Source organism: Haliotis rubra, unplaced genomic scaffold (assembly GCF_003918875.1).
Source record: "Haliotis rubra isolate DU_JTF1 unplaced genomic scaffold, ASM391887v1 Scf109, whole genome shotgun sequence".
NCBI classification, from domain to species: Eukaryota; Metazoa; Mollusca; class Gastropoda; order Lepetellida; family Haliotidae; genus Haliotis; species Haliotis rubra.
Genome location: NW_025764992.1, coordinates 1491807 through 1506769, shown reverse-complemented (window position 1 = coordinate 1506769; position 14963 = coordinate 1491807). Strand labels below are relative to the sequence as shown.

Here is a 14963-nt window from a genome sequence, read left to right as displayed (position 1 = left end):
GGCGTGTGGAGTTACCCTGGATAAGTGACAAGGGTCAGGAGTTACCCTGAAAGTGACAAATTCTTGGAGTTACCCTGGACTTGACAAAACGTGTGAGTTACCCAGGACAAGTGACAAAATCGTATGGAGTTACCCTGGACAAGTGACAAAATGTAGCTGAGGAGTTACCTGGACAAGTGACAAAACGCTTAGGTTGGAGTTATGGATGAAAGTAGACGCCGCTGGTAAAAGCAATATTCCAAGTAACATCACGGCGGGGACACCAGAAATGGGCTTCACACATTGTACCCATGTAGGGAATCGAACCCGGGTCTTCGGCGTGACGAGCAAACGCTTAAACCACTTGGCTACCCCACCGTTCCCCGTGACGTATAGCATTAACATAGTCCACATTACCGATATGGTATATGGTCTTTGGCATTGTGCATTAAGAATCGCCCAAATGCACATGAGCAAATGCCCCCAAATAATCGCATACGATCTTTCTACTCGAATGGGTAAAATACATAAACTATGTACTCAATATCCATGCATAAGAGTATACTTGTGTAGTTCTTAGTGTGGGTGAGTTTCTACAAGGGGTAGATGGCAAGCCAATAGTTGAAGAATAACCCTGGATGAAACTATTGACCTGAAACCCCGATCATTTGTTGCTTAAATCATTAAACCATAGCCAGTGTCTTGCGCACATACACATAAACAATAAACAATAAACAAAAAAGGTTATTTTTGTTCTTAAATAATTGCTTTAATTGTCAACGAGGTCAAACTGACATTGTATGTTAACAAAGAATGCCACAGGAAAAAAGATGAACATGAGGTAGAATGTACAATCAGAATATAACCTTCAAACCTGTAAATATATATGTATCCGCCATTGTTGTATATTTCAATATTAAGATCACAGCATATATGCTGATTTCATAGTTATCCAATAAATTCGCAGTGATTCATGGACGGTAGTGATTCATAGACTGTACCTAGCGACGACACAAGACAATTGACGGGTCAATGGCCTTGTCCCACAATATTTATTATCACAGTTTTGTTTCAAGTTGTGTTTAAGCCCGTTGTTCTATTAGTTTTTCTAGTTATATCACGACCTGTCAGCGGCGGAAATCCAAAAGTAACACAGTCATAGATGTTTTCTAATTATCAACATGAACTCAGTGCTGACATATGCTCCGGGGGAATACAGGACTTGATTCCAAGAAACAACAGATGCATAGACAACAAACTGAGATCAAAAACTGATGTGAACAAGGAGTGGTGTTTGTATATTGCCTGGTCTTACACACTGTCATCATCACGCACGCTGCCTAACAGAAGCCTAACTTACGATCACTATACATGTTCGAGTGTATTGTATATCTTCAAGCATGCGTACGCGTCTGTAGCTGCATATAACTTTTGCTCGTCGGTCAAAGGAAATTCGTCCCACTTCCCACACCGCACACTATCGTCTTTATTCATCCTCATCCTGAGAACATTCCTACACAAGCCTTCTAAGCTCCAGTTCTCCTTAGATTTCAGTTTTGTGTTCGCTAGTTTCCCTAAGTCTATCATGGAATTCCTGATAACTTTCCTCGCTTCAAAATCAAAATCTTTCGCCAGCTTCCACATGTCATTCTCGATGTTGACTCCTATTTTCTTCACGCGATCATCCTCAATGATCTTTCTCAGCATTTTCGGCAATGATCCAATCGCTGATATGTGAAAGAGGTAACACTTTGATTCGTTCACCGCTACCTGAACCAGCGCAACTCGACCTCCGGTGCCCTTCGTGTACGTAACTGGCCACTCCAAGTCGAACCCTACATATATCTCACTGTTAGTTCCAGCGTCCAAGGATGTCCGTATAATCTCTTCACAGAGTAAGGAACAGTCCCCGGCGTTGTGAGAGTACACGGTCGAGCCTGAAAAGGCTATGAACGGCATCGCTTGAGCTACGACATCGTCAGCGGACAGGGCTGCTCCAGCTTCCGGGATGGTGGGGGCTTTGTCCTTGCTTTTCTGTCCGTGTTTGTTTCCTGGGAGGTACTCATAGTTAGGCTTACAGAACGGCTTTTTCATTCGATTTACTTTCGGTTGTTCGTCTTCAACTTCAAGTGCGTTATTTGACTGAGATTCTGGCTCATCGTCGTCAAGCATCCAGTCAGGTAAGCCACGCTTCCTTGCTCGAATTCGCTTGTAACTCATGATTAAAGATGGATGTGCCGTTAGTAAAGGTGCAGGCAAATAAAAGAAGCATTCATTATTTTCGTAAGCACTGACACCAAACGGGTCCCTCTCTGAAATCTGGCTCGCTGCTGCATCCTCGAATGGAATGTACCGAATATGTTTTGGTACGAGTTGAAGGGAGTTTTCGTAAAGGGAGAGAACTCATTTGCACATATGAGCTCCGCACAGGGTTGTTGCTAAAGGGACGTTTCGGTCACTTCTGTGTATTTCAGTTTGCACTAGGCTTTTTTGTCATTTTTTTCGGCTTTTTCACCATTGGTTTTATTTTCCCAATTTTCAGATTATTGATTGTTGGTTAAGAAAGTTGTTTGTTTTAGGGGTACGCAGGACTTTAGTAATGTTATATTACAAAACAACTGCCATAAATATCTCATACATAATAATCTACCAATGTCTTGTTAGGCTGACGTCTGAGTGAGTAAGCGTTGGAAAGCATTCAGCCATACCACCATCAGTCATCTTGACAGATGAAGAAGAGACAAGAATAAAAAGAATTAGTATTAAATGTGGAGAAGCAGAAATGTCTTCATATCAAATTGTTATCCTTTTGATATTGTGTTATGGCCCACCACAAAGGCACTTATATCAATCCATATTTCTCAGACAAGTTCGGTTACTGACAATTTTCCCCAAAAAGAAATAGTAATAATTAGTTATCAAAGCCATAAGCAATGGCTTCAGTAAATGAGGTCTGTTTCATCACAAGAACCTGGTGGACGCAGCCTGTCAAGTCGAAGATTGAGATTTTACGTGCGACTTGCGTGGATTATTAGTTGATCGTCTCAACCACTATATAATGCAGTAGTGACTGAGTTTAGTTTTACGCCGCTTTTAGCAATATTCCAGCAATATCACGGCGGGAGACACCAGAAATGGGCCTCACACATTGTACCCATGTGGGGAATCGAACCCGGGTCTTCGGCGTGATGAGCGAACGCTTTAACCACTAGGTTACCCAATCGACCTATAATGAAGTAAGTGAATGTTGTATAAAGCCGCAGTCAGAAATATCTAACCTGTATAGCGGTGGAGTATCAACAATTCATCTGTAGTAGCTGTGAACTGGACAAGGCAAACATTTACAGATCGCAGGGGTAGATTGGTTAAAGCGTTCGCTCGTCACAAGGAAGACCCGGGTTCGATTTCCCACATCGGTACAATGTGTGAAGCCCATTTCTGGTGTCCCCGCCGTGATACTGCTGGAAGATTGCTAAAAGCAGCGTAAAACAATACTCACTCACTCACAGATCGTCACTGGACGTGACTGCCTGAATCATAGTCTGTCTTCCATTGTTCTGCGCTCGTTTAGGATGATGTCTATTTTATTCAGATTTCTGGGACTACATGTCGGTCGCTTTGAATGCTCTTAGACAAGCATGGACACAAAGAAACAAAAACAACAACAAACAAACAAACAAAAAAAAAACAAAAAAGGCCAAAAAATTAAAACCACCAAACCCCACCCCCAAAACAAAACAAAACAAAACAACAACAAAACCCAAACAAAACAACCCCAAAATAAAAACAAACAAACAAAAAACAAAACCCAAAATAAGAAACAAAAACCCCCACAATAACCAAAAACAACAAAAAAAAACAACAAACAAAAAAAAAACAAAACAAAAAACAAAAAACAAAACAAGAACAACAAACAAAGAAAACCACACAAGCACACACCAAAAAACACACAAAAACAACAACAATAAAATATCAAACATCTCAGTGATTGATATTGCGAGCAACAGTCAGGGTACGAATATACTCAATCTACCAGGTCACCTCGCCTGACCCCCGATCTAGTTGGTCGCCTCCTGGTAACAGTTTATATCTCTTGATGCTGTCACAACGACCAGTCCAGGACAACCATTGTCATTGTTATGGACACATAACTGCATGCCGTTACTATAAGTTATTAATCTCAGTTGTACTTTGTTTGTCAGCCAACCTGAACGAACTGTGGCACTTCTCATTAATTACCGTTGTACGTGTTTATTTGTTCCGTGACCTTGGATGTGAAGCCTTGATCCAGTGATATAACAGATGTCTTACCCTATGAAGTCTACAGTTAGGGTCGGTGGGCCGGGGCACCACCACTGGCACCATGTGCTGACCTGGCGTATAGCTAGTGTGCTCCCTGCACATATTTGTAGAAAGCCAGTTTGTACACATCGCAGCATACCGAGTGAGTGAATATTGTTTTACGCCACCTTTAGCAATATTCCAGCAATAACACGGAGAGGGACACCAGAAATGGGCTTCACATTGTGCCCATGTGGGGAATCGAACACGGGTCTTCGGCTTGACGAGCAAACGCCTGTAGCATACCGATCAATGAAGCATGCGCCGACCCCTTGCGTATAAGGGGCGGTGGGGTAGCGCAGTGGTTAAAGCGTTCGCTCGTGACGCCGAAAACCCGGGATCGATTCCCGACATGGGTACAATGTGTGAAGCCCATTTCTGGTGTCCCCCGCCGTCATATTGCTGGAATATTGCTAAAGGTGGCGTAAAACAGACGCACACTGACAACCGCAAATACCAACTAAAAGCGAAGAGAGATAGAGAGAATAACATATCAATGATAGCCGTATCAAATACTAAAATGTAGTCTGTCTCACAGTCCCTGAACCACATTATTTTCCGTACACGCAGCCAAGTCCTCCCTGCAGTGCTAAAGGGTTATGGCCCGGGAAAGCGAAATCTGGACCAAACCACCTTAATTTAGGTGTCGCTTTCGCGGGAACGGTCAAGCTACAGTGAACACTGAATTTAGCGTTCCCGGGACTCTCAATACACAAGAAAAACAAAGAAATGTGAGTCGTCGTCTGATACCGTAGTCATGGTAGAAATTTGATAAATAAATAAATACGTTTAACATTAGCAAGCCATGGTGAAGCATACATATTATTTCCTAGCATTAAAACATTGTGAATTATAACTGACATTTTATTTTGATGCACATTAGTAGCAAGTTTAAACCAAACTGAAATTATTCACTTTTTAATATAGAGAGAGATAGGAATTCGTACAGTTTCTCCGTAGAGCATTTAGGATGGTGTACTCTTGCGTAGTTTCATGACAGATTTCATAAATAACCTGTGAACCTTTTCTAAAATGTCTATATTTGAATTTATGATGCTTTTTCCCCTTGCTGAATCCATTTGGTTTTTGATCTTATAAAGGAGCCTTCTGTCTTTATTTTATTAAAATTTTCTAATTCGGATTTTGCTTCCTTAATTTTTCCCATTGGTATATCTTACTGAGCTGGAGGAAAAAGTCTTGAAGTTTCTCTAGAGAGATTGATTCTTCTTTGTAGAACCAGGGATAATCTACAACAGTCTCCAGTCTCCCTGGTAGAACATGTCACTGATATCTCTAACAGCATTGTCGATTGCGGTGGTTGGGTCATTATGACTTGCACGTGCATCTCGTATTCCTTTCACATGTGGGGTCACGTACGTGCTGAAACTTGAAACATTTGAAACTTCATCTCCGTTAAGAGGCTCACAGAAGGAGTATTGGGGTCGCGCGCTAATCTGATGTACGGTATTCCGATGTTTTCATAGCAATTCGCTTCAGCGGCACTTCTATAGCACAACTTTGGTTTTCGCTTTACCGGGAATAGGGAATATTGAAATTTCGCTTTCCCGGGCCGACACCGTGCTAAAGCCCCAAATGAAGCAAGTCTAGATTTCCCCAACTCTCTATAGGGTCCTTTTTCGATTTAAATGGGTTTATTTGTTACCATCAATATATATATAGTTTATTGCCTAGAGCGTCATTTCGTTGTAGATTCTTAGAACCGTTATCAAGCTAAAGGTGTAGAGAAGATGTAAGAATCTACGTCGAAACGTCGCTCTATGCAATAATAAAAAAATGTAATATGTTATATTTGGGATTACACTTAGTAAGTACAGATTCTAGTACTTTTGTTGGGTTGAGTCCCATCCGGGATTCGAACCCACACCCTCAGAGTCAGGCACCTAATCCCCAGCACACAAAGTCAGCCGCCTAGCCCGTTCAGCCACCGCGGCTTCGTACACGGTCACGGGGCGGTGGGGTAGCCTAGTGGTTAAAGCGTTGGCTCGTCACGCCGAAGACCCGGGTTCAATTCCCCACATGGGCACAATGTGTTAAGCCCATTCCTGGTGTCCCCCGCCGTGATATTGCTGGAATATTGCTAAAAGCGGCGTAAGACTAAACTCAGTCAGTCAGTCAGTCGTACACGGTCACCATCGAACGAACGAATGAATTTCAACTAGAGATGGGTATATACTGTGTCGGTAATGTTTGTCAGATATCATGTGAAACCACTGATACCCATCTAAACATACTCATGTGTATCCAATTACGGTGCTACATATCGTGAAGCCGTCATTTTGTCACAAAACCAGTCAAGCTAAAGGTGTACAGAACGATGTAAGAATCTACGTCGAAACGTCGCTCTATGCAATAAAGAAGAATGTAACAAGCATAGGCGGATCCAGGGATGTGTGTGCAAGATTGCCCCCCCCACCTTGTGCTGAAAGTTTGTTAAATGACCATTGAAACTCGGGTGAAACCGAAGTGTGCACCCCCTCCCCTTTCTAAAAAGCTGTATCCGCCCTTGACAAGTTATATTTGGGATAACACTTTCTTAGTGATAAAGTTTAGTATAAAGTACAGATTCTAGTACTTTAGTTGCGTTGAGACCCATCCAGAAATTCCGTGTATCCAATTACGGTACTACTTAATTATTGTGAAGCCGTTATCTTGTTTTGATTAAGACACAAAACCATTTTACTGTTTAATCATGTGTGAATCAAACCATCGCTGTATCTGTTGTCAAAGATCGCCGCAAATACCTGCAAAATTGCTGATGGGGCAATATTCACAAGCTATCAATGATTATGACGTAATCCATCAAACAGTTAATTAGCGATTACCCTCATTACACAGAGGTTCACCGTCGTGCTTCTGTTTCACACCGTTGCCTTACGGATATCGTGGCGCTACGAATGCTTTGTAGATCGGGACCCTGGACTATTTTCTACCCTCTGGGCAGTTATTAGACGGAAGCCACTACGTCGATGTGGCTGAAAAGTTCTGAGTCTGAGTAGGAAGGACCCAACACAGCTTGCCTGCATTAACCACCATACTTCCATTCTTTACTCTGAATGAAATGCACAACCACGCACCATATTTCTGCATACAAAATGATTATGTATTCTCTGTTGATGAAAATAGACAATTTAAATCCAACTTAACTACAGCCTTCCATGCAGACATGCTGTTAACTTTAGGAACGGATGCTCCTTTTTTCGTCACAGTTGAGAGGTGACAGTCGTTCAAAACCTGAAGACACAGCATCGAGCGTGATTGCAAATCAGGATGACCTTCAACTGCAAAGGAAATATTAATTAACGAAACAATGATATTCTTATGGATGACAGACGATTCAACCCATAACCAATACGACAGACACCACTTATGAGAGAATTCAGATCTTCCGAGGCGTTAGCTGAGCTTCTTCTTCTCCTCGCGCACATATAAAATATTACGTTTATCAACTCAACCCTTCGACCGCCTCCGTGGTGTAGCGGTTTCTTACCAAAAGACGTTAAAATATGGTACTTGTTGGTTCCTGCCTGGCGCTCGGCATTAATGGGTACAACAAGGACTGGTCGGTTCGGAGTCAGTATAATGTGTCTGAGTGGGGTATTCATGCTTCACTGCGACATGGTATCTCAGTGGGCTAGCACTATAAAAGCAGCCTAAGTCTGGGCTAGTACAAGCAGCCGCACATACACATACACACGCATGCATGCACGTCGTCATATGAGCGAAATATTCTCAAGCACGACGTTAAACCCAATATTTCACCTCACCTCACCTCACCTCACCTCACCTCAAGCCTTCAATGAGGGAAGCAGCCGTAAAATACTTTCATACTGTCACACCAGTGATGCCGCCACTTCGAATTACTTTTGGGTCAGTAACAGATATATTTATACAAACTTAACCTTTCATAATTTAACAGGCGTATGATTCTAAGGCAATGTTTTATTACAATTTTGTTAGGCTTGTATAAAGACACCGCGGGGTTTTCTGTACATTGATAATTTAGGGCAAATTGTTTACTAGGTCAGTTAGCAGATTAATTGTTGTTTTATTATCTGTTTTACATTCAACTCTGGCTCCTGACATGATTAAACACAACTTTCGTTACAAAATATATTCATGCTTCACCCAGAGAATATATATACTGCGTTTAGATTACGCTGTCAGTGGGATTGTCACTGTGCAAAGATAGCCTGCGTCGTAGCAGACGAATTCTCGCGAATTACCTCGCTTTGAGAGCTCTCCTCACTCGGAGGCTTGAAATTCACAGTGGCTAAACGGAGTGATAGCAGAAAATTTTGTTCTCTGTTGCAAGATGAATGCCAGAATTTGGATTACCTTGTCTCGAAGAAGATAAACAGAGATATGTAGTTCATCTGTTTACGTCTATGTTGAGTTTCAGGGGGATGGACATATTTTTTGTAAGCTGTGATTCGTGAAAGTAAGTGAAGATGTGTGTCGACATTGTAATGCTTGCATGAATCATGTGAATTAGCATCGGCATTTGACAGTTGTTGAAAACGTATCGAGAACAAACCAGTGTTTCGAAACGAAGGAAGGCATCGTTTCTCTGTACAGTTCAATTTGTTATATCTGGGTCTGACGACTTAATGGACATTTCACGGTGTGACCCAATTTCTCAATGTATACTGATAGAGCCACTGCCTTGCCAGTATTCTGATCAGGTTAACTGTTTATTCACTGAGGTGTACATAATATTTTCTTGATATCTAAGTAAGAACTTTAGATACCTGTCCAAAATATTTCAAGATTTTGTTCACATATTTTCTTCAGCTGCCAATTTGCTGAAGGTGAGCGTCAATAATCTTATTGTTAGAAATAATGTTTATCGGTTGATTATGATACAGTAAATAAAAACTGAGAACTCATTAGTGCGTTTACAACAATCCATTCTTAATGCAGAACACATGATACATTGCATTGCATAATATATGTCATGATTGTGTCTTATAATTCTTTGAGGATAGTTAAGAGACTAAACATAGTACAAACACAATTTGTTGTTCTGGCTTATTGTTATTTGGTTAACAATGTAAAAATATGTGATATATGTACGTAATGTTCTTAACTCAAAACAAAAATGTTCTAGAGTGTGTTCTTTTTTACTTATTCAGCATTAGATTATAACAGAAACTGGTAACATGTATATCTGATAATCCCAGCCAAATTGTTTACTATATAGTTAAGATATGAGTCATGAGGTCACTTCCTTTTGATATGATTCATAATAATATGGAAAATAGCGCAATATAAATGCACTATATTATTATTATTATTATTAATAAGTGCTAGTGACTAGAAACATTGTTTTCACCCCTATTTAACATATACAATACTCAAAAGAAGTTAAAGGTCACCTGATTTATTGATAAGACATAGTTCATCTGTCATAGCCATTGGGTATTGAAACACATAGCCTTCCAATTGTGGCAGTTCTATAATTTGTTTGACTAGAATAATTATTGGAGAACAGGACTAAAGTATATATTTTTGGTGGAATATTTTTCCTTATTACTTTGATCCACTGTTTCATTTGCAGTATTTGTGACAAATGCATAAAGTTATGTGTGTTGCTTTTTGAGACAGGTATTTTGTTTATAAGACAGTAATGTGGGAGCTGATTAATGATCCATCATTTTAGATTACATTCTATACACAGTGCTGTACAGCTTTGCCTATTAACTATATATCTAGATATCAGTATTGTGCTTGATATTGGTGGTGGTTTTGTCTTTGGAAATGAATATTGATTGCAATGATATAGTGTTTCTACAACATGAATCAGTGTGAGAATATGAGATTATTGACACAAATAGTATTAATACACCTGAAAAATATTTACTAACTTTGTTGAGTGACAGTAAATGCATTCATCATTCGTTCAACAACATTACTCTGATATCAAAATACAATGATTGAAATTTGATCACAAACTCATCCACAGACTAATGATATATTGTGTTCTTTGAAATTCTTTCTCATACCCAAAATAGCATCCATGATTTATGAATTGATATATCAGTTCTGGTATTATCGAGTTGATATACTGATGTGGACATGGACATGGCAACCAAAATACATCATAGCAAGGTCAACCATGTCGTCAAGTAGTCTAAAGCATTGACATATTGTGTAGGATATAATTTCTTCAGTTTCATACATCTTGAACAGTGACACCTGGCATTTCACCCGAGCTGTTTTTGTCTATGCTAGACCAATTTACAAGTATTAGCCGCCTAAATAATGACAGGGTTGACAAATACCCACATTACATGTGAAAGCATGTGTAGCTATGGAGAGGGATGAGTTTAAGAGGGATGGGGGTCTATGGTGCCAATACTTGCTCTTCACAATTGGTCTGGTGGTTTCAAATCAAAGATTTGCTCAGATAAGAATCCTTGTTTTACCAGCACAGATTTTTACCAAAGTGGTAAATGTCTTAGACCGGCATCACTTTGTCTTCCCTTCCTGTATGTAATATGACTGACATAGTAATCAAACATTATTCATTACTCATGTTCCTCTCAGACGTGTGACTGTGATCCAAGATTTACTCTGATAATTACTAGTATCCTGTATTTGTCAGCACCATGAAATTTCAACCATGTAGTAAATCACTGTTATGTCAGACTTCCCACCTTCATGACTGAAATACTCCTCAAGGCTGTGATAATGTCACTTATGTTCTTTGGGGCTGAACCTTCTGGTTGCCTGAATTTGATTTTAACTGAAAATTTAAGTATTTTGTTAAATTAAATTTTTCCAAAGTATGAATCTTGGAACACATTGAACCTTTCAAGAATATATAATGAACTTTTCAGATTGACAAATGAATTATTGACAAATGACTTTACTGAAGGTCTTGGTTATTGTATCACAGTATCACTTTTTGTCTTTTCCAAGCGTCCTTTTTAGTAGATTTTAGTGTTTTCAGAGCTGATCTGACTAGACTGAAGATTCAATACACAGTGCCATTTAGGAAGTGGTCAATTGCAAAATATGTTATGGTTGGGATTATACTTTCTCATTGAAGTGATTAGATGCTTCACTCTGGGAGTGAGGGTTTGAATCCCAGATGGGACCCAACCCCAAAAGTACTAGAATCTGTACTTTACTGAGTGTAATCCACAGAATAACATTGTTGTATTAGAGTGAAGAGACTATATTAGACTTGTTCTTTGGACTGAAGTTGAAAACAGCACTATTTGGCATAGCACAATATTTGGCTTATAATCAACAATCAGTTGGAAGTGTTCTGAACTTGTTCTAATTGTTAATGTTGAAGAATAAAGCTGATTGTTTGGTCTTGAGGATTTTACTGGCCACAGAAACGATCTCAGTGTTGTCACTGTTACGGATACCTGAAACACCCTGAACCTGTTCTAATTATTAATGTTGAAGAATAAAGCTGATTGTTTTGTCTTGAGGATTTTACTGACCACAGAAACGATCTCAGTGTTGTCACTGTTACGGATCCTTGTAACAAACTGCTGCCAGAAAATGCCCAGTATTCCCTCGGCCTCCTGTTCTGAACAGCATGATTCCATGGCTCTATGTATCTTATACCTGAAGCATGTGCTTCAAGGGGTTTACTTTCACAGGTAATGCGCCACTTGTATCCATCAGTATTTATCTTGTCTTCTCCTTCATCACGGTGGTTCCCTGGAGTGCTTGATGTTTATCCTGACCGAAGACCCTTAAATCTGTAATTTTAAATTAGGGCAATGACAAGGGCTTTTGAATATCATGCATATTTGTAGCACAGTTCTTTTGACTATCTATGACAAACCCTTTTATGTCTATGTGTCCGAATTCTAAGCATGATTTTCAATAGAATTTAGTCTTATCAAATGGATGATTATTAGCTGGGTTTTCCAGGAGAGAAATCTTTGTGGACAGCATTTAGACTATTGACAGTCAGAGGCTGTATTGAGTTATGTTATGCAACCGAATATGCAAATACGCAGTTACAGTTCCTGACAGTAATTGCTCTATTTGTCCTTTGTATTCAGCATGTAGCATGTTAGGATACAGAACCTGGAGGTATTAGCAGCGAATCTCCACATAAACAAGCAGATTGTAAAATTAAGAATGAAAGCCAAGCAGTTTTCAACATATAGGGGATTCCTTTAGGTTTGCTGCAGTATTATTTAAGTCAAGGGTTCCTTAGACTTTAATATTTGACATCAAGGTAACAACAAGGACCCATTAATTCTAATTTTTAATTTTTTTGACACTGTCATGGGTATTTGTGTTATGTAAGGGCAGAGAATAACTTCCCTCAAACAATTCATCCCATTTTATATAATACTGTACCTGTAATATTGATAACACTAAGATCCATCTTAGTTGACATCCTAATGGGGCGGTGGGGTAGCCTAGTGGTTAAGGCGTTCGCTCGTCACGCTGAAGACCCGTGTTCGATTCCCCACATGGGCACTATGTGTGAAGCCAATTTCTGGTGTCCCCCGCCGTGACATTGCTGGAATATTGCTAAAAGCGGCGTAAAACCAAACTCACTCACTCACTCCTATTCTAACAGTAAATCATAGCACATGATATCAGTCACTTTGGGAATTAATTGTTAAAACCAAAGACAACTGTGATATTAGTTGAGAATGTTGCTGACTGTAGAGTATACAGTTCTTCCTTCACTCACTCACCTTGGTCCAATAATTCAGGAATTATAGAATAGAACTAGGTGCAAAAATGTAAATATATGGACGGTGGTCTGGGAATATTGTTGTCAACTCATCTGTAAGCTTCCACCGACATGTGGTTCATTGATCAAGAATATGTCTAGCTTTGGAAGACGGCTCTTAGTAAGGCAGACTGTGCAAAGACACATTCAAACCCTTTGGAAATCGGCATGCCTTTCCTGTGCAGTCTGAAAGGATTTCTTTGGAGTTATACAGCAAGAAAGGTTCAGTGGACATTTCTGAATGAAGCCAGTCTTCAAGGCTTCCATCTGTAGAATTGTCAGGAAACATGGTGGTCCACTGTGGTTGGTAGTTCGAAAGAATTTCAGGAAAAAGTGCAACCAGAATAGAGTGAAGGCATTCAGCAATAAAAAATGTTGCTGTGAAGTCTGAGAATTCTATTTAAGAATTCCAAGAAATATGGACATATAATGATTGTGAAATAAATAAGCTGGCAGTATACATTAATTGCGAAACAGCAAATATGACATCATTATACATGTTAGCCATTTTCATTTCCATAACATCTCTAATGATGATGTATTGTGATAAATGATGTTGTTTTTGCTTGTTTCCATCCTGAGATATTGAAGTGTTACAGTGTATTGATGTATTTATGAGGTCCAAATGATGACAAAACATATTTGAATATCTCTGTGTGTAAACAGGCTATTGGCTATTTCTTAAGATGCTTTAATTCATCATTTTATTGAGAAACGAATAGAAACTTTGTTTATTAATGCAGAGATCCCTGCTGGTTTCTCATTTGTGTAAACAACACACTTCATGCCCAGTGTCCTATACTTTTGCTGTCTAATAAGGCACAAATGTATATTAACTCTTGTCGGGATGTCAGTGTCTTAAAATAGAGGCAGCTGGTTAATTAACTCGAGAGGTCGATGATCATCAAGACCTCTGCTTTCATCATCTGTTACATTTGTCCAGTCTGGGATGGATGCTGTGACTGTCCTCCTTCTGTACCAGGTTTTTGAACCAGTGTTGGTAATTGAAAGCAAAAAGATTTACCAAACCAAGGAAAGTGGAAAGAAAAACTGTGCATTGTCAAATGTTCTAGGATTCAAAGATAAAAGCTGAATGACACATCTTGTGAATTTATTTCACTTGATTTATTTTGTATGTGTTTTTGTGTGTAGAAAGTAATTTTGGTGTTTCATTGGTAGCATTTGACCCTTATTGTGCATTTGGGAATAAATGTGTGTTGAGGTTTCGCCTTAGTTTTTGGCTCTTAATCAAGCAAATAAAATCCAAGGGGTAATTTTTTTCATGAATTCACTATCTGTTTGAATAGTTTTAGTTCTCAACCCGCCATTTAAACAGTTATTATTCAAACCTTAAAAAGCAAGCCATAAAACAACCATAATTAAACATGTCACCTGATCAGATCAACACTTGCTGGAGTATGTTGTAGACATCTTGAAAGGGAATGCTGGGAAAATTAGCTCTTGCACCCAAGGACTAGTTCTCTGTTTATTTACACATAGGGTAGTGATATTGGTGCAATCACATTCGACAGTTCGTACTGAATATCATACACTGGGCTTGATACTGATTCTCTAGTTCACACACATGGTTCCATTGTTTTCATTGTTTGCAAAGCAGCCATTGTGAAATAAAGTCATATCAAATTTTTGCGCATACTAGTAGTTGGAGATCAATACGCAATACCTTTGAGAAAGCGGACAGATGTGTCATGTTATGTTTGGGTTTACATTTTCTCAGTAAAATGATTTCTATAAAGTGAGATAGTGTAATCCTAAATGTAACATTGTACAGTCCCAAACTTAGCAAACAGATATCATCCTTTGTCCATGACGTCATGTAGAGTTTTGTGGGATATCATCAAAAAAGATACATTGAGTTGATGAATGAAGGAATGAATTATAT

At 39.3% G+C, this 14963-nt stretch overlaps 2 protein-coding genes across 2 annotated transcripts in view; one reads left to right on the top strand and one right to left on the bottom strand.

The window, feature by feature from the left end:
• Nucleotides 1-726: 726 nt before the first annotated feature.
• On the bottom strand, nt 727-2382 carry LOC124282731 (Werner syndrome ATP-dependent helicase homolog). The gene has a single exon (XM_046718756.1). It carries the CDS (start codon nt 2197-2199, stop codon nt 1345-1347), a length of 855 nt encoding a protein of 284 aa, XP_046574712.1. The 5' UTR covers nt 2200-2382; the 3' UTR covers nt 727-1344.
• Nucleotides 2383-8600: 6218 nt separating this feature from the next.
• LOC124283084 (cytochrome b5 reductase 4-like) overlaps nt 8601-14963 on the top strand; it is a 108693-nt gene continuing 102330 nt past the window's right edge. Inside the window, exon 1 of the mRNA XM_046719113.1 lies at nt 8601-8779. The gene's annotated coding sequence lies outside the window, so the exon portion shown is untranslated. The remainder of the gene's footprint in view (nt 8780-14963) is intronic.